Genomic DNA, 25,052 nt, shown 5'->3' with positions numbered 1-25,052 from the left:
AAGCTTATCAAGATTGAATTATTATCATAATTTAATCTTGATAAGCTTATTAATCGACCGATAAGGTTAAAATTCTAAAACAATTTCCGATTTTAAAATAAACCAAATTTCACTCAGCAAACCGATCAAAGAATTCACACAATTTCCGAGCAAACACTCGTATGTTGACACCTCGTAGCTTTAGGGAAAATTCCAAATAATAACCATAACTCCTGATCAGCATACATAGATCTGAATTAGCGGAGTTTCAGGAAAAACTAATCACAATGCATGTGGTTTCGTTGTGAGCACGTCTAGAAAAAGCTAATAAATCAATACCACTATCGCATAGCAACAGTTTTGTTACTTCTCATGTCAATAACGTGAGAATCTCGTACCATTTTTTTTCAATTTTAGTTTAGGGACCGTGAACTACGCAGTTATTTCATTATTGCAGTCTAATACGTATTCATATTTTACAGCTTTGTATGTTAATTAATATCTATGTCTAGATTTGTGAAATTTCGTTTAATTTTAATGTCCTTATTTTCATCCAATAATTGAAACTTAAATTTCCATAATGTAGCGTTACGGTGTTTCTTCATTTTACACATTATGTTAGATGGCGCTGTAGTCTTGTATCCATGTAGTTTTGAGTGGTTTGATAAGCGTTTTAGGAAGAGAAGTCATTTGCAAACAGGGAATTTTGGTGTACACCTACTGCGTATAACAATGTCTAAAAGAAAAACAAGAAAGAAAAGGAAGAGTAAGCTTTAGAAATTATACCTTATAAATTTTAAATATATAATAATATGTAATATATTGGCATGATCGTTTTATATGGAATAGGTAAGCCTACGACCCTATATTACAATAAATATAGCAATTATTAATTTAAATTATAATCGGAACCAGTTAAAGTTGCTTCTTCTGCAAGCAGTGTAGTCAGAGTGATAGTCACATCAGAAATCAGTAAATATAGATGCAACTTATAATGCAGAGGTTCCCAAACTTTTATACCTTGAGCAGGTATCAACGTGAGGAGGAGGGGGGTGCATGGCAACCAAGTTCAGCTAACAGCGTAAGGGCATGGCGACCAGGCTTTTGATTTTTTTTTTTTTTTTTTTAGAACATCTCCTGCGTTCTGTTTCTCTAATTTCAAATTTTTGGTTAAGGGGAGCATATGCCCTCTCTGCTCGCCCTTGCCTTGCCCTTAAAACTTTTTTCATAAATACGTTGACCCCCCCCACCCCAAGTGCCAGAACAAGTGCAAATAAGCAGCTCTGTCATAAAATTTAGCTTTGAATATACTTACTTTTAGTGGGATGGTTTTTACCATATTTCATTGAAAAGTGCTTCACGAAAACAACAAGCGCCCCCACCAAAAAAACAAAACAAAACCCAAGTGTACCTCCTAGGGGCGGGGAAGCTCTGTCACGATCAAATTAAAATGTAATTAATTAAGAAACTAATAAATAATTTATTCATCTTGGTGATTAGCCTCTTGGTAATCAAACATTTGCAATAAAAAGTTATATTTATGTTTCTGTGAATGAAAATTTTGTGGAGCTTTGACCCAGAACCTTTTACCACTCCTTACCACCCCAGTTGCGCAACTATGGTATTGGCGAATGTTCCTCTTACAACAACCGCCGATTTATCTTCTTCCCATAATGGAGTTAAAAAAAAAAAAAAAAAAAAAATCAAAATAACCGAATTTTATAATTCTTTAAAGATTTGATAATGGTTGTTAACAAAATCGATTTTGATAAATCCTGTAGTTTTCTATAAAAGCTACTGGCTTTTGGATAATAACATAATTATTTTATATCTGAATTAATGTTATAATTAAACGGTATTAATTAAAATTATATTGTAATATAATTATATATTAATAAAAATGAAAATAAAGCTGCATTTCTGATACTTCGTCATAGGCGTCAGAAATCCTTGTTTAATAGTATCTTGTACCTGCATAAAACGACCATGATTTTATGCAAATTATTTAATTATTGCGATTGCTAACGTCTTATTTCTTTGGCAATGACCTAAATATTAATTTTTTTGTCTTTTGAGGACCTAACATTAAATTTGATACAGTAGAGATATCGCCGGTCATAAAAATAGGAGCTTGTTTGCATTAGATGAACTCTGCTTTAAAGCAAATAAAAAATTGTACAAGGTTCCCTCAAATAGATAAAGTTGTTTTTGTTTTGTATTTCATATTTTTAGCTTTTCACTCGGGCATCTGCAAACAAAGTTTTCTCCTATCTACAGTAGTGTTTTTCAAAGCTATCCACAATTTAACTACGAACTGAAAACGTTCATGTACGCAAGAGTCAACGTTTAAATGTATTAATGGGGTGAGAGAGTATTGTGAAAATGGTCATTGATAATTACGTAATGGAACAGGAGTTCAGGTAAAAGAAGGAGGAGTGTAATGGCACTAATGTTACTTAACATTTTTTCATTAAAAATTAATATCGTGTTATGTAACTTGTAAATGGTTCCTCATATAAAATACATGTAACATATAACTTATGTAATAAGTGGTGGCACGTGAGCAGGTTCAGGTTGCACAACCATTGCTTTTCTTTTTCTTATTTATTCAAATGAAGTTTTATATATACAGTGAACTCCCATTATTGTGGAAGGGTTATTTTTCATATATATTTTTTTTTTGGTATATTTTTTTTTTTTTTTTTGTATTGTTTATGAACAATTATACTAAATTAGCTGGCGGGTACCGATGACTTCTCGATTTCCCTGCATTGATAGCTTGACAGGATTCGAAGCCCAGCTTCGAATGAGGCGAGGAAATTCGAATGAGTCTGATGGGATTCGAAGCCCAGCGTCAATGAGGCGAGGAACTTTAATGGGGCTTTTTTTTTTTTTTTTTTTTTATTTCATGGCTAAGTTAGTCGGTCTTAGGCGTTGGAAACGAGGTCCCTCCCTTGCAGAAACTCTGGGTTTTTGTCCAGCAAAACAGACAAATCGACCAGAGACCACACGCAATTTATGAAATATTTACAAGAGAAGATCAGGTGGTCCTAATTTTTATTTGAATGCACTTAAGTGTAGATAAGAATATTCAAACGGACTTAACTGATTGTAACTGTGAATATATGAACACGAGTGAGCAAAATGTAAAACCTATAAATCAAACAGAATAATGTCATTATTATACAAGAATTCCATCTCCAACTTTAGCTATAAAAAAAGAAAAAAGCCAAGTCTTCGACAATGACCTAAATATTAATTTTTCGTTGTTTGAAGCACAAAAGGAAACTTTAACTTAACCCCAGGGGCTCACATCTGGTGAGTGATGGCTTGGCACACCCAGGGTCCTGAGCTGGAGATCCCCATTCTTCTCATTCTTGGTGATTCCATTCTACTTCTGACTCTTTCTCTCTCTCAGGGTAATTCAGAATTTTTTTTTTTTTTTTTTGGCTGGTGCAGCATAAGCCTCAGGCTTCCTTGCACCATATAGCTAACAATAATAATAATTTATTATTATAAATTATTTGTTAATTCTTAAGCCATAAATGAATCTGTTCAAGACAGGAAATACAAGGAACCCCAAACTAAGCTTTTTTTTCAACCGCCTCAGAACACATCATTAGTTGTTCATTAGAAATTTCTTGTATTTCTGTTAATTTCTGCTAATTTAGAAATTTCTTTTATTGTTACAGTGCAGATACTCAGATAAGCACTTATTTAACAAATGCAAACAGCGACTTTGTACTGGCTTCCTTAACTGCTTTTTCCTTTACTACATAAGGGATTATCTTCATATTCATGTGTAGTAATTTTTATGGGCCTTTTTCACGACGTGACTGAATTAGTCGGTTTGTCTCCCGGAAACTCGGGTTTTTCGTCCAGAAAACAGAAAATCGAACACAGAACACGCAATTTACAAACAGTATACACGGAGCAATATGACCCTAGTTGCCGATGCTCTTAAAACCCTACTACAACAACCTCATATTTAATATCGGTCAATTCTGTTAATCTTGGTTGGCTGGTTGTGTACGGTTTTAAGCAAATTAGCAACTTAGGTTATATTGCATGGTGTATTATATGGTCGATTTTCTATTTGCTAGATGAAAGTTCAGTCTTTTCCACTCGGCAGGGCCGTGCAAAGGGACTTGGGAGCGTGGATGGAAAATGGGTTTAGAGGCCTCGTTTATTTATGTTGAGACCTTGATGGCTTGAGGGCCCTGGTGCGGCGCATCCAGTGCACTCTTCATTTTCATGGCAGTGCCACTCGGTGTGGGAGAGGACGGACAGGGACTACACAAAATGTGATACCCACGAGGGCCTATCCGCCTGACCTTTCAATTTCTTCAAACTGTCAACCGCAATTACCTGCGAAGGCAACTTGTTCCAGTAATCAACCACACACTGGGCTAAAAGAAACCTTCCTACAATCTAAATAAATAAATAATCTGTTTATACTCCGGGACGACCAAACGGTCAGAGGAGTTCACAAGATCGACAGAATACAAGAAACAGCACCGTATTCAGCAGTCACGGGCTTGAACCCCGGTCACTCAAGGCACGTGTACTTATGCACCCGCGCCTGACCACTAGGCTACGGTGGCCTCTTACTCTAAACTCCTTCCCTTATAATTTTAATTTATGGCGCCTACTTCTGAAATTCTTTATAATTGAGAATTCCTCCTTCGTTCATTTTACTAGGGCCGGCGGAACAAAGTAAACTTGGTAAGCAGGGCATAGGGGCGTCTGCGCGGATAGCACAGTGGTATTGTCACCGTCATCCCCACACCGGGTGGAAAGAGCCCGGGTTCGAATCCCGTCGATGACGCGAGGAACTTTAATGGACTATTTCCACTCTGTGGCTGAATTAGTCGATCTCCTAGTCGAGCCGGCGCAGAGAGCAAGGATTTCCCCCAGAAACTGGGGTTTTTCGTCCAGCAAAACAGACAAATCGACCATAGAACACACGCAATTAACAGACAGATTAATTTAATTATTCGGATGGCCTAAAAATAAGTTTGGTTTTTTTAGGGCATAGGGGCACCAACCTTTTTTTTTTTGTTTTTATGTTCTTGTGTCAGGGTGGCTTCTAGGCATGCCCATCTTCACCTGTGACGGCGCAGAACCTTTGAGAAACTGCCTGAAAAAAGTGTTGATGTTTGTGTGTTAGTATTGTGTTATTGTGTGTGGTGTGTGTCAGGCCTCTTTGCAGCTGCCACCTAATACCCGTCCCAAGCTCGAGGAGCCAGATCCAGATCCATTATTCAATGTTAGTACTCAACTCAATAAAATCCCGCACCCGCCGGATGTAGTGCAATACCGGTGGATGTCGGGCACCAACGTCTGGGGACTCCGAAATTCAAAATTTTTATTATAATAATATTTAATTAAAGTATCTCAAGGACGTCAAAAACATTTCTGCCTAGTGTCACCAAAAACCGTAGGGCCACGTCTGTATTTTACTAAAACCTCTCAGAGCCTTGTAAACCTTAATCAGATCCCCCTCTAAGGTGCCTGTTGCCAAGCTAAGTAGTCCATATAAAATTGAAGTTGTACATCATATGGTCGCCCTTTTGCCGATCTCACCATGCGAGTTGCCCGTCTCTGTACCTTTTTTTTTTTTGTTTTTAGATGAACTCTCCATACTTGGACAAAGCATTCCAAATGAGGTCTTAAAATTTCCTTATACAATGGAATTGTGACCTTTCTATCTACAATCTATTGTTTGATGACCATGGGCTCCTATCGATGGTTATCATCAGGCCCCCCCCCCTACGTATGGAGGGGGGCTTTGATGGCTACGGAGTTTCCGAGAATAGGTAACAACAATCTTCTCTACTGGGGAAGCGTTGCCTATTCGAGGAATTCGGGCTTTTGAGTAGTATGAGTTGAAGGAGTAACTGTCCCTTTCTTCCTTCGACGGCATTTCTTCCTCTTCCTCTCCTACTATCACCTTCCTACATCTTTTTTGCTTTTCTAAGTCTAATAGGGATAGTTTGAGGATAACAGGGATCTTTATCCCATACCATATTTCAAACGGTGCCGTATGGGTGATGGTATCCGCTGACAATAAGTAACAATAGTCTTCTCCTATGGTGAAGCGTTACTTATTCGAGGTAGTTCAATATCATGGCAACTCGTTGTGAAGGTATTCACAGTATGAGATATACTTAATGATGCCAATTTATAACTACTTAAGTAGTTGGCTGTGTACAGAAATGATGCAATTGCACTAACTTGTACGTCAGTAATCTAGTTTATTTAAAAAAATTTGTCTCTCATCAGTAAAGACCGATGTGAAGTACTTATTCACTTGATCACCCACACCCAGTGCACAAGGATTTGATTATCTAAGCCCATGGTGATTTTCCTCCTACTTGTTCCAATTAATTAGGGGAAGATTGGATTCACCCATAATAAGACATTCACACTGGGACGGTTTTTTATTTATTATATTATTATTTATTTATTTTTTTTTTTTTGGCTGATGCTGTGTAAGCTTGCTTTCTTGCATCATATTCCTCTGCTAATGCATAATAAAATAACAATAAAACAATTTAAAAAAATCTGTATGTAGATACTCGTTATATTTACAATCCTCTGGTCTGTAGATTAATCCCATTCTTATGTTTCCAACTAACTCACACCATTTCAGATTCTAGGCTGGCAGATGTAACTTCCGACTCGTCAAAATTGTTGTAGGGTTTCAGGAGCCTTAGCGACTAAGGCCATATTAATTCGTATATATTGTCTGTAAATTTCGCGTGTTCTGTGGTCGATTTTCTGTTTGCTGCAACGAAAAATCTGAATTTCCGGAAGTAAAAAAAACATGCTGCCTGAGACCGACTACCTCAGCCACCTTGCGAAAAAGGCCCATAAAAATTCCTCAAGTCATCAACGGGACTCTAACTCGGGTCTTTTCCACCCTGTGTTGGGAGGACGGCGATACTACTAACTGTTGATCACCCAAAAAATTATGAATGCCAATGAGACTCACGAGCGGGACTCATCAAAAGCTCTTTTCGCGCTCAGGCTGCTTCTTAAGGAGCATAACCCCACCACCCCTTCTATCTTTCCTAAATACATTATACATATGTTAACCGTGATAAGAGATAAAGAACGTCCTTAGTATACTCACTAAACACGTTTCGTGACAAAGAGTTTACTGACAAATTTCATATGCTTATTAATATCATATTCGCATACTTTATAAATAGCCCTCGTGTGTTGTAGAATTCTACAATTGGTAGAATCGCCGTCTATCCCACACCGAATGGAAAGGACCTGAGTTTGAATCCCATCGATGACGCAAGGAATTTTTATTGGCTTTTTCACAACGTGGCTGAGTTAGTCGGTCTCAGGAAGGGTAGCATAGTTTTTCATCCAGCAAACAGAAAATCGACTAAAGAACACAATTTACAGACAATATAATAAAGCAATAAGGTCTCAGTCGCTGATACTCCTAAAACTCTACTAGAACAACTTTATAAATATTTTGAATATTACCTTTCATTTATAGTGCTCTCGTGAGTAGCACAGTTAGTAGAATCGCCGTCCTCTCCACACTGGGTGAAAAAGACCTTGGTTCGAGTCCCGCCAATGACGAGAGGAATTCTTATGCACCTTTTGCACAACGTGACCGAGTTAGTTGGTCTCAAGTAAGGGTATAATGGGTTTTATTTCCGGAAACTCGGATTTTTGTCCAGCAAACAGAAAGTCGACCTCAGAACACACGCAGTGTATAGACTGTACACACGGAGCAATATGGCCTTAATTAGTTGCTAATGCTCCTAAAACCAAATAACAACAACAACAGCTCCCAAAACCCTACTACAGCATCAGTCATTTATAATCTTATTAAAGAAAATTGTCTCAATAAGATCCAAAAAATAATTTTTTTCTATTTTAATTAATTCTTAAAAACGGTGAAGTGAGTACAGAGTGCATACAAATTATTGTGAGTGAAAAAAAAGAACAGAAAAAAAAAAAAAAATGCGCGACCACCAGGCCGAATTTAAATTGAATAATGCTGCTCTTAGTCTTGATGTTGGACAGCAGTGATGTTGTATTTTGAAGGCATGGTAAAATTCGAAAGCAAGGGATGCACATTACGCTGTCCTCTTTGCTTTTAACACTTTCTACTTTGCTATTTCGAATCCTTTTCTTCTCCCTATCTGAGTCATCCAAAAAAACCAGAATGATGCGTTATTATTATTTAATTAGCCCTATGGTGCAAGGAAGCCTGAGGCTTTTGCTGCGTTGTTTGTATAGTCTCAATATTCATCTGTCTCATCAACTGTCTAGACTAGTAGTCTCCAGCCATTTTCGTACAAGTAACCTTGTCTAGCATTCAATAAGAAATCATTTAAATCGTTGGGTTGGGGGTGGGGCGTTATGACTTTTTATTTTAAAACACTGGTTCGATTTTTTTTTTTCAAATTTTTTTATTTTCGAACCATAATTGGTTTAACATAACATAATAAACTAACTCCTGACGGGGTTAGTTTATTATGTGACAAAAATAAGAAAAAGAAAAACTTTTTCTTAAAACTGCGAAACCCGATTGGAGCCCACTGATCTAGACCAAACTTTTCTTCTCAAGGCAAAAATTATATGCTTCCTTTAAATTTTTACCGATTTTGCTAATTTTTTAGAATTATTTTTATTAGTGAATTTTTAAGATTTCGTATGTTCTGTATTTTAAATAAATGACGTGAATGATATGGGAAACAAATATTTGTTTCACAGTCACCGTTTCCTCTGCAAATCTCGAAGAGCAGACAGCCTATGACTACAGGATTGTGGGGATCCTGTTGTCCCAGAGGCCACTAGCGACTCCATTTTAGGACCTCTAAAATTGTGTGCAACGCAAAAACACTGCACATTACATATCCTAAAGATGCTGTTGATTCCACATACCGTATGCAAATTAACGTGTTGTGGCTCTGCCTGCTAGGCGCCTCCGTAGCCAGGTGGGAAGGAGCAGCAGTGCATAGCACACGCTTCTTGATTAGACCGGGGTTCGAGCCCGTCACCACCAAATACGGAGGATGCGGACAGGTCAGGGAATGACTACCGCATATCCCGGAGCAATATGGCCTTAGTTGCTAATGCTCCTAAAAACCAAAACAACAACAACTCTGCCTGCTATATTTTTCAAAGGAGTGCCTGAAAATGAAACTGAATTAACCCTAGGGGGCTCACATCTGGTGAGTATGGGCTTGGCACACCCAGGGGTCCCGAGCTGGATATCATCATTCTTCTCTTTCTTGGTGGAAGGATTCCCTTCTACTTCTCTCTCTCTCTCTCTCTCTCAGGGTAATTCCGATATATATATATATATATATATATTTTTTTTTTTTTTTGTGTTTTTATTATTTTAGTTAGTGTCTAATTGATTGTTTTTAATTTGTCCCTTGCTACGTTAATGTCATTGCCATGGGCAATTGGACTATTATACGTGCTTGATATATTTTAGTTTGATTGCTTAGATTACTTAGATTCTAAGCAATCTTAGATTAGATTGCTTAGAAAATAGACACCGAAATTTAAGTAATCTAAGCAATCAAACTAATATATATTATATACACTGTATATATATTTTTGCTGGTGCAGCATAAGCCTCGGGCTTCCTTGCACCATATGGCTAATAATAATAATTATACGTCAAATTTTCCAAGTATGTTTAGGATAACCTGCGCGCATAATCGCAAAATGGAAGGTAGGCTTGTTTAAAGACTTTTGCAAACAGCACTGATACAGGACGACAGACTGTAGAGTAAATTAACCATCAAATAATCTTGATGGTTACAAGTGGGAAAGACCTACGAACAACGTGATAAGTTCTTTTATGAAACAAAGAAATCTGTGTTGTTATTGTAGTAGGGTTTTAGTAGCATTAACGACTAAGCTGCATTGCTTTGTATATACTGTGTCCAAATTGCGTGTGTTCTGTGGTCGATTTTCTGTTTTCTGGATGAAAAACCTGAGTTTCCGGGATGAAAAACCATCAGAGATCGCCTGAGATCGACTGACTCGGCCACGTTGGGAAACATGCCTATAAAAATTCCTCACGTCATAGATGGGACTCGAACTCAGGTCTTTTCCACCTTTCCACCTGGTGTGGGGAGGACGGCGATTTTATTAACTGTGCTATCCACGAGGGCAGAAATCTGTGTATTATGCCACTTAACAAGTAAGGAGAATCAAATGGGGGGGGGGGGGGGGGGGCAGAGTTCATAACGTCAGCACTTGAAACACTGTGGAGACTGCACCTAGAAAATAACATCGAGATTCTTGAAAAGGGTCCAAAGATGGGGGAACCCACTTGGCGAGTTGTACAAAGTGGCCCCCATAATGAGGAAAGGCATCCAATATCTGGGCTACAGAGTTTGGTAACTAGGAACTTTAGTGAGGTTCTCAATGAGGTCTATAAAATTTTAGGGAGAGGACAGTAGAATGAATGAAGGCGAAGTTTTCACTGTTATAAATTATTACGCCCTTGTGGGTAGCACAGTTGGTAGAATCAACGCCCTCCCCACATCGAGTGGAAAAGACATGAGTTTGAGTCCCGTCGATGACGTGAGGAATTTTTATGGGCCTTTTCATAACGTGATTGAGCTATGAAACAAAAAGAATAATTCTTTAAACAGGCATTAACAGAGGCATATAATGCAAGAAAGCAAGCTTATACAGCATCAGCCAAAAAAAAAAAAAAAAATACAATTTCTCGCATCCATTTGCTCTAAAAGTTTGTCCAGTTCTGCCTTGAATTTATTAAACTATCAACTTCCACAACGACATATAGAAGTTTGTTCCAGCAATCAACAACCGGCTGGCTAAAGGCAAATTTTTGCACATCAATTCTACAACTGTCTTTCCTCAATTTAAATGTATGCTCCCTCAGGTTTTTAATCTGAGCAAGAGGAAGAATCCCATCAGCATTGAGCCTACTCAACCCATTCAAGGCCTTATCCACCTCAGTCAGATTACTCGCAGGTGCCTAGTCTCTATACGCTGCAGTTTGCTGAACTTGATAAGGAGACCCCTTCATTCCCCCTCACCAACCATGTTGCCGTTTTCTGTACTCGTTCTAGCAACTCCACATCCTTCCTAAAATGAGGCTTCAAGACCTGCACGCAGTACTCAGTGCGCGGCCTGACCATCGCCTTGTACAAAGCGATAATCACCTCCTTATCTCTACTAGCAAAATTCCTGTATATCATTGACAATACCCCATTACCTACTCTGACAGCCTGTCTGCACTGCTCAGGAAACTTCATATCTGACTGCACAATTACCCCAGCTACTTTTCATTCTCCACTACCCTGAGTGTAGTACCACCCAGTTGGTACATTACTCTGGAGTTACTGCTACCCATATGCAGTACTTTGCGCATTTGTCAATGTTAAACTTCAATTGCCACTTCTCAGTCCATTTGCCCAGCTTTTCTAGATCCTGTTGCAGTAGAATATTGTCATTAACAACCCTGACAACCTTTGTATCATCTGCAAACGTGGACATTAAGCCTAATATACCTTCATCAATAAATATACAAAACAACAGTGGGGTCAACACCGAACCGTGGTGGGACTCCACTGATAACATTAGTCCGTGAAGAGCAGTGTCCATTGATTACCACTCCCACTTTTTGTAAAACAATGTCCCCTCATTCACTCTGTTTTTGGAGATCCGTTTACTTCAACTTCTGTTTTTACGCTGTCACAAAATTAAACCCATCTCCCTAAACTTATTCGCCAAAAGCCTTTCGCTTGTTTGGTGGATCTTTATTAAACTCTGCTTGGAAACGCACGCAAAGAATTTTCTCACTGAGTCCACCTGTTCGGTCTACTCCATATGAATGGAAATAATGTTCTACAATAAAAGCCTTTTCTCGAACAGTGAGAACCATCACTGATAAACAAAGTTCACTACGTTTCTCTGCCATAACCAGGTTCAGACGAACACAACACGTCCATTGTCCTGGCTCCATTAACAGCTAACGCAGGGTTGCTAAACTTTTGTTTATTTTATTCTAGGCCATACTGTATATTACAACTTTGATTACGTATACCGCATGGCATGTCACATCGAACATGTTCTTTGCAGCTGTTTTGGCTGTGTGTTGTCACTAGAGATCACCTGCTATCTAATGAATCAACTGTTAGTCCTGAAACATGCACTCGATCATTGAGACAAATTAATATTTCGGTGAGACTATTTTTTTGAAAGTAGTGCAATAATAGAGCAACTTGTTGCGAAGGCAAGTTTGTGCTTCTCTTAGAATTAAGACCATGCCATTATCTAAACAATTTAAATCCTGCTGGCCAGAAAACAGATGAATGGACAAAGTAGTCTTGCAAATATATTTTACAGTTTACTGTATTGCATTTAAATAAATCCATAAATGTATTATTTATTTATTTAAATGGTATTTTTATATCTTAAAATAAATTTTTAATATTTTGACATCTATTTTAGGACGCAGTCATTCGTCAAGAAAAAATAAAACCAGCCATTCTGATTCCCAACCTACTAGATCCGCGCAAGGTGTACCTGAACAAGCTAAAGTAATTGGTTACAAAGAACAATTACTTCAGAAAACAGAAGTTCCTTTGCTGCTGAAATCAGTAGGTCAAGTAGCGTCGAAGGCAAAGACCTATTCTACAGAATCATTAAATATAAAGCTTTCTTCATCTGTCCAGCCATCACACACGTTGCCATTTACCGTTTCAGGATTTGAAACTCTAAGAAAACTTAATATTGCAAATTATTTTGAAATAGATTTACCTCATGGTAACGTGTACCATTATAATGTCGTTGTTTTTAAGAAGGATCAAGAAGGTCCAAAAGCATTTCCTTGTCGCAACATCAAAATGAAAAGAGAAGTAGTCAATTCAATGATACAGAAATGTGATGTTTTTCGACACCATTATCCGGCCTATGATGGACGAAAAAATCTCATTACTCGAACACCACTTACTTTTGATTCATTTTTAACGTTCCCTGTAAGAATAAAGAAACAGGAGAACGAAAAAGAAGATATATACGAGATTACAATTAAACATACCATGAAACCCGGCCTGGCCCGTTGTACAATTAATCTAGAACCACTTCATGCATTGTTTGGTGGACATCACCCATCTCCTTTTCGTGAAGCCGCGATGGCCCTTTTTATTTTACTAAGACATGGACCCACAATACAACATGTTCCAATCGGCAAGTTATTTTTCGTTCGTCCAGAAGAACAAGATGTACCCACCATAGAAGGTGTTCAAGATATATGGTTTGGATATCAACAGAATACGCAACTTGCACAGTGGAAACCAATGGTTACTGTTGATACACCATCCAAGAAATACTATGAATATACCTTACAGGACATTATATGCGAAGTTCTAAAAATCGACAAGGCTAATCCAGATCACATAAAACGGTTAACTGATTCAGACAGGTCACTGCTCACCAGAGAATTAGAAGGATTGAAAATTGTGGTGACACATATGAAATACTCCAGAAAATATCGTGTTCTAGGTATATCCGAAGAGCCAGCTAACAGGCTGACATTTAAAATGAGAGAAAATGGAGAAGAAATCGAGAAGACAGTTTCGGATTATTTTTTGGAAACTTATCAGTTGCAATTACAGTATCCGGATTTTCCTTGCTTAGAAGTTGGCAAAGCACAGAAAAGTGTTTTTTTGCCGATCGAAGTATGCAATTTAATAGTGAATGATCACTACATATAAACATTCATTGAATATTAAAAATAAATATTAGATACATTAATATTATTCCTGTAAATAGTGACGATCTGTGGATCGTCAAAGTTTCCCAACTTATGAAACTCCACCGAAAGATAGTGCTTGTATTCATCTTCATGTGTGCACATGCGGGTTCAGACGTGCTTGTTTAGTCAGTTTGTGTAAGTAGTAAAAAATAAACTTGTGTATTTTCGTTTTAAGTGACTTTTTTTTTATCTAATCTTAATTAAATTCTTTTTCAGTTAGAGCAATAATCGCCATAAAGGGCAATAATCGCAAAAAAAGGAGCTCGATTAACACACTCATATATATATATATATATATATATATATATAAGTAAGAACATTTCTCTTTATTGGGATTAATCTGAAATTCTAAACCTTCCTTGCAATATGGCTCATAGCCAGGTCGCAGGTTTGCACAACTAGCATTTTTTAAATGAAGTTTAAATGATATAGTTATATTATTTACTCCTACACTGTACAATGCGTGTAAGTGTGCATCCCTTTGTATTACCAGAAAACGTAGATATTGGTAAGGCACATTTCCATACTCCTTCGGTGTAGGTATTACTTAATTGTCAATAGCATCTAAGTAGATGGTGGACTTCATAATTTCCGACACTGCCACCAACGCACCAAATCCAAACCAGCTGAAACAGCCCCATACCATCACCTTCTACCTCCACCAAATATCATGGTCGAAACAATACACACTGGCAGGAAGAGATCCCGAAGCAATCTCCATGCCCGAAATATCCACCAGAACGAAACAGGTACTGGATTCTTCACGCCATAGCACTACTATTACTGTTCTAGAGTCCACAAACATCAGAAACAGTATCATTACTTCAAACACCATTTTACAGTGGTCGTGGTAATAAGCTCGTGTGCATCTGTCATACCATTGAACTCATGGCTATGCAACTCCCTAATGATAGTTGACATATTGACAGATGTTCCTGTGGCCTGTTGGATTTTCTCCGTGGTTTTTTTTACAAATGCTATGAGTGAAGCCCAACCAACAAAGCGAAGCCCAATCATTGAGATATCACCTATAGTCTTCCATATTTTAATAACATCCACCCACCACAATGGATTTTTGCTTCAATAGAGGCTCCGTTTCTTGATGGAACTTAATTTTCAGTTCCCTGGTTGGAGTCCCCTCCAATTTGCAGGAATTCGTGATATGTCATAGTGGAGGGCCCAGTCACTGATGCTCCTAAACCCTAAAGAAAGAAGAAAACCCTTCCTCTACCACATTTTAAAGTGGACATATCTTCTTGTTGGGAAGCGTTTAGTAAGAAGTCTTTTCTTATTTCATATTCACAGTATGTGTGAAACGTTTTGGTAAAACTATCCGTTATTTGTAGGTGGGGCAATTTAAATGAAATAGGAAATTTATTTTTTTAATAAGAAAAATTTCAAAGACACTTTCGTGTTTATATTGTTCTAATGAAGTTCTTTTGGCAAACTTTCATTCTCAATATGATATAAATGATATTCTAGACAAGACATGCCCTCCATGATATATTGAGTTATTTAGGATCAGGACAGCCCAGAAATTCTGTGGTCTCAGCTGGATACGACGCAAAGGGGCTTAGAGGGGAACAGGTATCCTGTGTGTTATCAGACACTCAGCCTAAAACACTGATGGATCCAATATCTCTCTATTACGGAAGATTTAGGAGAACTCCCTAAAATCCACTCATGCACACCTTCTCGATGGTAAGCCCTGTTACGTCACTTAGGTGGCAACGAACGTGTGGAGTGGTTCTCTTCAAGACGCCTGGTCAGCGTGAAGAGGAAAAGACCAAACCCTCCAGCAATGAGAGCACAACAATACAAATGGCCCTCAGTCCCCAGCAGCTTTCACTCTCCCTCTTACGGCAGCGAGAGGATCAGAGTGAAAGCAGAGGGTGCTAAGAATCTCTGGGTACGACCAGGCTGCCATGCACGGAAATTGAACTTGGCCTGTCATAACGTACGTCACTCATCGGTGAAGACAGGATATTAGAGCTGGAAAAGGAATTAGAAAATGTGAATTGGAATATCATCGGTTTGGCTGAAACAAGAAGAAGAAATGAATCACTTATAAGTTTATCAAGTGGAAATCTGCTGTACACCAATGGAAACAGTGAAAGGAGTGAAGGTGGAGTTGGGTTTCTGGTCCATAAAGATTTTAAAAACAACATTTTGGAATTCAGAAGTACATCACCAAGGGTGTCAAGACTAATACTCAAGATTTCTAAGAGATACAAGCTAAAGATTATAATGATTTATGCACCAACATCGAGCCATGATGATGAAGAGGTTGAAGAAATGTACACTGAAATTGAGGCTTCTAGATGAGCAGAAAACCCACTACACTATTATTATGGGGGACTTCAATGCTAAGGTTAGAAAAAGGCAAAACAGCGCAGAAAGAGCAACTATAGGAAATTTTGGAATTGGTGAAAGAAATAAAAGAGGTGAAAGACTTGTGGAATTTGCAGAATCTCAAGGAATGTCAGTAATGAACCCTTTTTTTCAATAAAAGGGTTAACAGAAAATGGACATGGAAGAGTCCAAATGGATTAACAACTATTGAAATCGACTTCATCCTCACTAACAGAAGATATATTGTGAATGATCTTACCGTCCTGAATAAGGTAAATGTTGGAAGTGATCACAGAATGGTAAGATGTACACTTGATATAGATGTAGGAAAGGAAAGGAAAAAACTGACTCGAGTAAATAATACAAAGGTCTTTGAAATAACAGAGGAGGAGAAAAAGCAGTATGTACTGGAACTTAAGAACAAGTTTGAGCTTCTGCAGACTGCTCAGGACCAAGATATCGACGAAGAATATTACAACTTTCTGAAAGTGATAAAGCCCAAGAAACCTATAGGGAAACAGAAATCCAAAGAAGACAAAATTAGTCAAGAAACACTTGTCATGATGAACCAAAGACGACAAATGAAGAGCAAGAAAAACACTGACAGGGAGAAAATTGAGTATACTGAGTTATGCAAAGCCATTAGAAAGAGACTCAGAGAGGACATAAGAAGATTTAACACAAGAAAAGTAGAACAAGCATTAAGGGAAAACAAAGGATTTAAATCAGCAGCCATGAGCAGTAATACAGAAAGACAAATGATACTGAAACTGAAGAATAGCGATGGTGTACTTATAAACAGCAGAGAAGGCATAATTCAAATAGCAGAAGACTACCATAGAGAATTATACAAGGAGCGAGGGAATGATACTAGCAGTGGGGAAGATGGATTGCAAAGTAGCAACACATACGACGTACCCGATATTCTTCCTGATGAGGTAGAACATGCATTGAAGAAAATGAAGAATCGGAAAGCCCCGGGGGAAGATGAAGTTACTGTAGAGTTGTTAAAATTGGGAGGAAGAGACATAACACAAAAACTGGCAAGGCTCTTCACAAAGTGCATTAGAAAAGGTGTGATGCCTAAGCAGTGGAATAATGCAATCATAGTTTTGCTGCATAAGAAAGGAGATAAATCAGAAATTGGAAATTATAGACCAATTAGCTTGTTATCCCATATCTACAAGTTGTTCACAAGGGTCATTACTAACAGATTAGAAAGAATACTTGATGAGAATCAACCGAAAGAGCAAGCTGGCTTTAGGACAGGATTCTCAACTATGGATCACCTTCACGTAATATCACAGCTAATGGAGAAAGCAAATGAATATAAAACACCATTATGCCTGGCATTTGTGGATTATGAAAAGGCATTTGACTCCATACAGCATAAGGCAATGTTTCGGGCACTGGAAAGACAAGGCATAGATACTCCATATATTATGATTTTGAAGAAAATATATGAGAGTGCTACATCCTTTATTAGACTAGACAAAGACAGTAGCAAATTTAAAATCGAGAAAGGAGTTCGACAAGGAGACACAATATCTCCGAAGCTGTTTACTGCTGCCCTTGAGGAAGCTTTCAGAAGATTAGACTGGTCGCAGAAAGGAGTCAATGTGAACGGCGAGTACCTAAACCATTTACGATTTGCAGATGACATTGTGGTCATAAGCCACGATCCCAAAGAATTAGAGGAAAATCTTAATCAGTTATGCACAGTTAGTAAGGATTTTGTACTAAAGATGAATATGGCTAAAACAAAAGTAATGATGAACAAGTATGCCACGGAAAGGGAAATAATGATTGAAGGAGCAGTAATTGAAAAGGTGGTGTCATATACTTATCTGGGACAAGTTATTAGCTGTAATAATGATAAATGGCTGGAAGTCAAGAGAAGAATAAATTTTGGATGGATAGCATTCAGGAAATATAGTCACATACTGAAGAGCAATATCCCAGTTTGTCTGAAACGTAAAATAATGAATCAATGTATACTCTCCACCATGACTTATGGAAGTGAAACTTGGGCCCTCACCAAAAGAATGGAAGAGAAGCTAAGAACTACACAGCGAAGAATGGAACGAATTATATTGGAAATCAGACTGTTAGATAAGAAAAACTCATGGATTAGGCAGCAAACTCAAGTAAAGGACATTCTTATCAAAACTAAAGAACTAAAATGGTCTTGGGCAGGACACATAGCTCGAAGACATGATGACAGATGGACTAAGAAAATAACAAAATGGTACCCAAGAGGAGCTAGAAGAAAACCTGGAAGACAAAGGCGGAGATGGATAGATGAAATTCATGAGTTTTTGAGTAGTAAATGGATGGCCAGTGCTCAAAACAGAAGGAACTGGGAAGTTGCTGGAGAGGCCTTCATCCTGCAGTGGATTGAAAATGGCTGATGATGAAGATGACGACGCAAAAGTACTTTATTTCTTTTTCCCAAGGGTTGCAGGTGGGAGTTATAGAATATAGTGTGAAAACCTTATGCAAACAGCAGTTTGCTTCTCGGATCTCAACGTATTTATTGTATAATTTTTAGCATTGTATGAATGCATGCAGGGCTAACGCTAGGGGTGCGCACTTGCCACAGGCGCTGCTAGATGCACTACTGCATATACATATGTGTGTGTGTTAAGATACTATATGAATTGGGCGCCGTTACAAGGTTTTGCCTCAGGTGCCACAAACGATAGCACCAGCCCTGAATGCATACTATACGTAATAACTCGTCATTAGTTGTGTCAAGGTTCCGCTGGATGGAAATTTAGAGTTGCTTGATTGGTGAGTTTGTGGTTTAAATGTATATATCTCTATTAGACACTGCGTTTTGTCTGCAGCATTAAATAAAAAAATTTAAATATCGTCCTTATGATGTGGATCTGGTGACCATTCCAGAGGAAGTCTCAGTCGCCTTACCAGAGGAACTCTGCGGCGGCAGAAAACAGGAGTTGGAAGGCATCTATCAAGAGTTATCCTGATTGGGATTTTAGATGGTTACATGTGGCAGGAATGTGCTGTTTTTTATGATTCGCGATGCCAAATGTTGATGAGCGCAGGATGCATTTGTGCTGCACAGTCTGAACCAAGTCAGTGAGGGCCGACTTAAAAGGTCAAGCAACTTGGCAATTGTCTCAGGGCGCCGAAGTTTAGGATGGGGAGCGTCAAAACTTGAAAGTGCAACTAAAAAACTATCACGCTCGATCAGCAAGAAACAAGTTAGCAGTTTTAAAAAAAGCAGTTCTCTGTGGGAAATTACAATCCGAATTTTTGGTTGAAAATCTGTTAAAATAAATTTATGCCTAATTGTTTGGTATGGCATTTTGAACCATAAATTAACATTGCAAACAAGGCCCTCTTAAGGGTTCAATTTGAATATGTCACAAGCTGGCTCTCTGCTTTCAGAATCAATCGAATACTTTAAAAATTGTATAACAGATGATAAATTTAAATGTCTTCTAAACTAGTGTTTCCCTACTTTTGGTCCGAAGGACTTGGACTTGTTATCTGGTAGGCAAAGTTATTCATAATTTTGCTTGCTCTGCCAGGTTTGGCTCTAGCAAAACGGAATTTTTTTTTTTTTTTTTTTTTGCCAGGTGGGACCCAAGTGGTATCAAAAAATTTTTTTCCATTTATATTATTATTATTTTTTTTTCTATCCATATTTAATTTTTGTGTCTATTGTTTATTTATTTATTATTATTATTTTTTTTTTGTCCGTCTGTCTTCCAAAGCCAGTGTGCTATACTGTACTGTGAAAACAGCCTTCCCGGTGATCGATGCTTTCAGGTTGCTTGGCTTTTTGTACCTTCCAGGTACAACAAACCAAGAGAACCCACACAAAATCTCACAAACATGCACCTTACAAACTCACTTGGCCTTTAACATTGTTCTGTTAACCTCACCGTGGAATACGGTTGAGTTTAATTATTGTTTAGAAGCCGCCCTATATAAGATACTGTATACATCTCAATCTTGTTCACACTGATGGGAAAAAACAGCTAGATACCACCAAACCTGTATGACAAATCATCATGGCTGGGACCTTGTCGCAGGAATGACAAGACAACACATGACTTAGCAAACTAGACTATTCACCACGGATGGGACTATGTCCCATCCGTGATGAACCAAGAATCAAGTCCGGACAGAGTATTCACCCTGCCCGGACTTGATTCTTCGAACTGGACTCTTGTAAGATATCAATCTTACAAGTAAAAGGGAGTAAAAAAAACCTAGACACGGATTATAGGTATATATAAATATATCAAAATAGAGAAGATAATTATTTTTTTTTTACATTAACTAAAATGCTTAAGTTGAGGAATATATGCAGTAGGCGGGATGGCACATGAGGGGAATCTAGCTACAGTCCTGATAAAACACGGAGCGTTGAAAAGGAAGGAGTGCGTAACCACAACCGAAATAACGGGAGAGAATGACACGCTGGACAGAAGTAAGGGGCCAGTTTTGACATAAATTTCCAGTTTGGTATGGGTTGCGACAGGAATTTAGGAACGTCACTAATTAAAATATAGAATTTCTAGCGGGATATTTGAAGAAAGCTTAAACTCCGTAGCCGAGTGGTCAGGAGCGGGACTGCAGTAGCACACGCTCTTTGAGTAAACCGGGGTTCAAGCCCCTGACTGCTAAATACGATCGATCTGCCAACTCGCACCCGACTAGCGTGGCAGATTATGGTCCATTTCCCTCAGCATGAATTGTTGAGGAGGCTTCCATCCTGCAGTGGGTTGATAATGGCTACAGTTTTTTTTTTTTTTTAATGAAAAGAGAAAAGCAGAAGAAAAAGAAAATAAACGAGTCGGCACTAAGGACCCCAGGTGGCCCTACCCAAAAAAAAAAAAAAAAAAAATTAAACCTTCCGTGGGAAAGGGGACTGTTTGGACTGTAAAATGAATGATTGGCAAATGAGGGGAGAAAGAATCTTTTGGAACTTGTTTAGGATTGGCGGAAAAGAAGTGGAAAGTTAGTGAGAGAAAGGTAAAAATATAGTCGGGGATAAAAGAAAGTGCATCACACGAAGTTGAGAAGAAGTCGTGAGAGTGTCAGAAATGTGAGGGAAACGTGGAGGGGGAGTTAGTTAAAAGGAATTCGTTAAAAAGGAAAGGAAAGAAGAAGAAAGAAAATATAGATGGTAAAGTTCACCGAGGAAACATCCTCCAGAAGGACAGTCCTGATGAGGCCTGACCTATAAACGGGTATTAACCAAGCAGTTAATTCCAACTCGGCTTGCGAAAAGTAGGATGAGGAGGCCAGACCCAGGCGGCACGAGAAAGCCGAAGGTAGCAGCCCTAGAATGGAGGAGGGAAGAGCCCTAAATTAGAGTTAGAAGTGGGAGACCCTTATAAAGACACCTGACCATAGTATCTAAGTAAGTGATGAGTAATATTAAGCGTACGATAGATTAGACATTAGAGAAAGGACTCTAGCGCGATATTAGAGAAATTCAGTGAGAAAGATAGGATTAGATAGGTGAACCAAAAAAGGGGTAAATCTACACTAAGGCAAATTTGGTTGGTTTAAGCATTAATTTAGAATAGGGTAATGAGTGGAGTAATAGTGGGAAAGAAGTTAGGTTAAAGTGAATGGAAGGATTTGTAGTAAGAATAGAAATGTTAAAGATAAGGAGATAAAATTTATGTATAAAGTTTATGGATAAAATCTATGTATAAAGCCTAACGATAAAGGCGTTTCTGAATGCATCGTTGTGGTTATGTCGGATCAAATTTTGTAATTGCTGCAGGTTAAGGAAATGTAAGAGAAAGATGAAGAAGGAATTAAGAGTAATTTTTGTAGTTGTGGTAATAAATAAAGGGAAATATGATCAATGGCATATCTAAAATTTAATAATAAAAAGGGTTATTAACACCATAGAGGTATAACTGAATGTGTTGTAATAGGAGTGGAAATAAGGTGACCATTTAAGGAATGTAACAGTGTATTCTGTATAAGTTAAAAGGGAGAAAGGAGAAGTAGAAATTGTATAACAAAGGAAATATAATAGGTGAAAGGCAAGGAACCTTGTTTCAAGTATCCTTGTTCCTAATAGGTAAGGCTATTGGAAAGCATGTAGTAGAAACAAATATATATATATATATATATATAATAAAGAATTGAATTAAGAAGCTAATTATTTTTGGGCACCATGTATTTAACAGCGTTCATCACCACCACATATTTCATTTCAATTTATACAGACACCATACCGTAATTTTTTTTTTTTTCCACACCATCTTCTAACGCTAGGAGCCGCTAGCGTACCTACACATAAATAAACCGGCACGCCATCTTGGTCAGTTTTACAAGGTAATGGTAAGTCCCTTTCTTCCTGCCTATTCCAATATTCATTACCTTAGTTTTTTTCAATTCTTTTCACTTGCTTCTGTAAGGTCATCCATGATCTGTATGCACTGCATTTATTGGCATTAGACCCTATTCTTACCGCAAATCTTAAAAAACATTAATTTTTTTTTTTTAATTTCGTCTTAACATGTGGATACAGCACACGTGTATCATAGCATACAGCACATGTCGGAAACAGAAGCAAGAACATTGCTGTCTTTCTCATAATTTCGGTGGATGACCTCTGATGATGACACTGAAATTGTGAAAAACACCGCAATGTAATCTTATTTTGGTCTCCTTTTTGCATCTTATTTTTATTTTTAATATATATATATATATATATATATATATATATAAACTAAGCAATTTTAGAATAATCCGTGGTATGTTATGTTATACAGTACATTATCAAGTTCACGTGTATATATAATTGTTTTTTTTTTTTTTAATGGGCCCTAGCCACCGAAATCTTCGGTGGTTGCAGGGCCTGCCAGAGTATTAATATAAACTTCTATTGGGAGTCTAACCTGCCTCCTTGAACAAAGTGTGGGCAACGGGAGGCCTACAGGGGACCCAACGGCTAAAAGGTCAGAGAAACAACATACCACGACATTACACAACAATACCCCTATACTTTTTTAAAAAATATCTCGCCTTAACAGAGTTTTGTAACACAAAAACAGAGAACATAATGCGGAGATGGGGAAAACCCCTAGTACCGTTAGACCCACAAACATTTTACACTTTGATGGGAAAAAACAAACGAGATATGAAAAATGTCACTGCATATTATTGTATTTAAAATTAGTTATACCTCTCTACTATATTTGGGTGTAGGTTTAATATTTTCTGTGGTATGTGGCTTCTCTTTCGAATATAAAAGTGGTTCTTGTCTGAGAAAGGTTGGGAAACACTGTTCGAAATGACTCAAGAAAGACGGTAATTGAATTGGAAACTGAATCTGAATTTCAACAAAAATAATTCGCCGTCGAAAGAGAATGTCGATTGTGAATACGAAGATGAAGTTGGTATTAGTAATAACAGACAAATGATGCAAGAAAGCAAGTTTATACAGCCTCAGCCAGGAAAAAAAAAAAAAATTTTACAATACCCCCGCACTTCCCATGTCATCTGTCTGTCCAGTCTAAACAGTTTACATACTTGTTTGAATTTACTCAAACTACTCACCTCTACAACGCCAGATGGGAATTCGTTCCAACACTCGACCACCCGCTGACTAAAGGCAAATTTCCATACATCTAACCGGCAACCATCCTTCGTCAAATTGAATTTATACCCCTTCATGTGTAGTCTGAGCAAGCGACAGATGCCATTAGCATTGAGCTTGCTCAATCTATTCAAAGCCTTAAACACCTCAATCAGATATCGCAAGTGTTACCTAGTCTCTAGGCAGATGATTGTCCAATAGAACAAATACATTCCGTCCAGGACCACGTTAACGGTACGTCCAAACCGACCATGGCCTGGGCCTCATCCGAAGCGGGGCCTCATTTTTATTGTCAATATTTTCTAAAGAATAGTTTTTACGGATGACAGAAAAATATGTATGGATGAATAAAACTCTAAAAATAGGTTTTTTTAAAAAAAATCTATGTAGTACTTGCATATTAAGATTTTTACCTAGTAGATCTATAGAAAACGCATAGGATAATATAATGTAAAAAAGCTAGTACAGTGCATACGAAAGGATAATATACAAAACTTATCGTTGCTTATCCACAATCTAGATGACTTCTTCGAGGGTCAAACACACAAATTGAAAGTAAAACAGCGATAAGGGGTTCTCTCTGTTTAACTTTCAATTTGAGTGATTGACCCCATAAGAAGTCACCTAGAATGTAGGTAAGCTACGATACGTTTTGTATATTATCCTTTTGTACATTATATTATCCTATTCGTTTTTCATAGACCTATCTGGGTATATATCTTACTATAATCTTCTCCATAATGTTATATATATATATATATATAAGTGCGTAGTAGTTATGGAAGCATGTGATCAAGAGAGCACCAGCCAAAAAAAAAAAAAAAAAAAAAACCTGATTTCACACATTCATTCCCTCTAAAAGTTTGAGATGGAAGTTTGTTCCAGCAATTAACCACCTGCTGGCGAAAGGCAAATTTCCGCATATCTGTTCTGCAATTGTCTTTCCTCAATCTGAATTATTCCCCAACAGGTTCGTAAAATGAGCAAGCAGAAAATTCCTATCAGAATTCAGCGTGCTCAACCAATTCAAAGCCTTATACACCTCAATCAGATCACCTCGCAGGTACCTAGTCTCCAGCCGCTGCAGTTTGCAAACTTAAGCCTTTCTTGGTAAGAGAACCCCATCGTTCTCCTCATAAATCTTGTTATCCTCTGTACACGTTCAAGTAACTCTACAACAGCCTTCCTAAAATGGGGCTTCCAGACCTGTACGCAGTACTCAAGGCGTAGCCTGACCATTGCCTTATACAAAGGGATAATCACCTCATTTTCCCTAATAACAAAATTCCTGAGCAGATAATGGGGTATTCTTAACAATTACTCATGACCTGC

General features: G+C 37.8%; 1 protein-coding gene across 1 annotated transcript; it reads left to right on the top strand.

The window, feature by feature from the left end:
- The first annotated feature begins 631 nt into the window (after positions 1–631).
- Positions 632–13,939, top strand: LOC150076792 (protein argonaute-1-like). The gene is made up of 2 exons (XM_090386099.1): positions 632–745; positions 12,460–13,939. Exons 1-2 carry the CDS (start codon positions 712–714, stop codon positions 13,722–13,724), a joined length of 1,299 nt encoding a protein of 432 aa, XP_090242225.1. The 5' UTR covers positions 632–711; the 3' UTR covers positions 13,725–13,939.
- Positions 13,940–25,052: the final 11,113 nt, after the last annotated feature.

This window comes from Mastigoproctus giganteus, chromosome 12 (assembly GCF_048544385.1).
Source record: "Mastigoproctus giganteus isolate SK-2022 chromosome 12, ASM4854438v1, whole genome shotgun sequence".
In the NCBI taxonomy this organism is placed as follows: Eukaryota; Metazoa; Arthropoda; class Arachnida; order Uropygi; family Thelyphonidae; genus Mastigoproctus; species Mastigoproctus giganteus.
The sequence above is the reverse complement of the archived record's forward strand: the minus strand, read 5'-3'. Positions and strand labels throughout refer to the sequence as shown.

Bases quoted from the DNA above. Each gene is read 5' to 3' on its own strand.
- LOC150076792 (XM_090386099.1), top strand. From the start codon at position 712: ATGTCTAAAAGAAAAACAAGAAAGAAAAGGAAGA. The intron at 746-12,459 runs GTAAGCTTTAGA...CATCTATTTTAG, and splicing joins AACAAGAAAGAAAAGGAAGA to GACGCAGTCATTCGTCAAGA.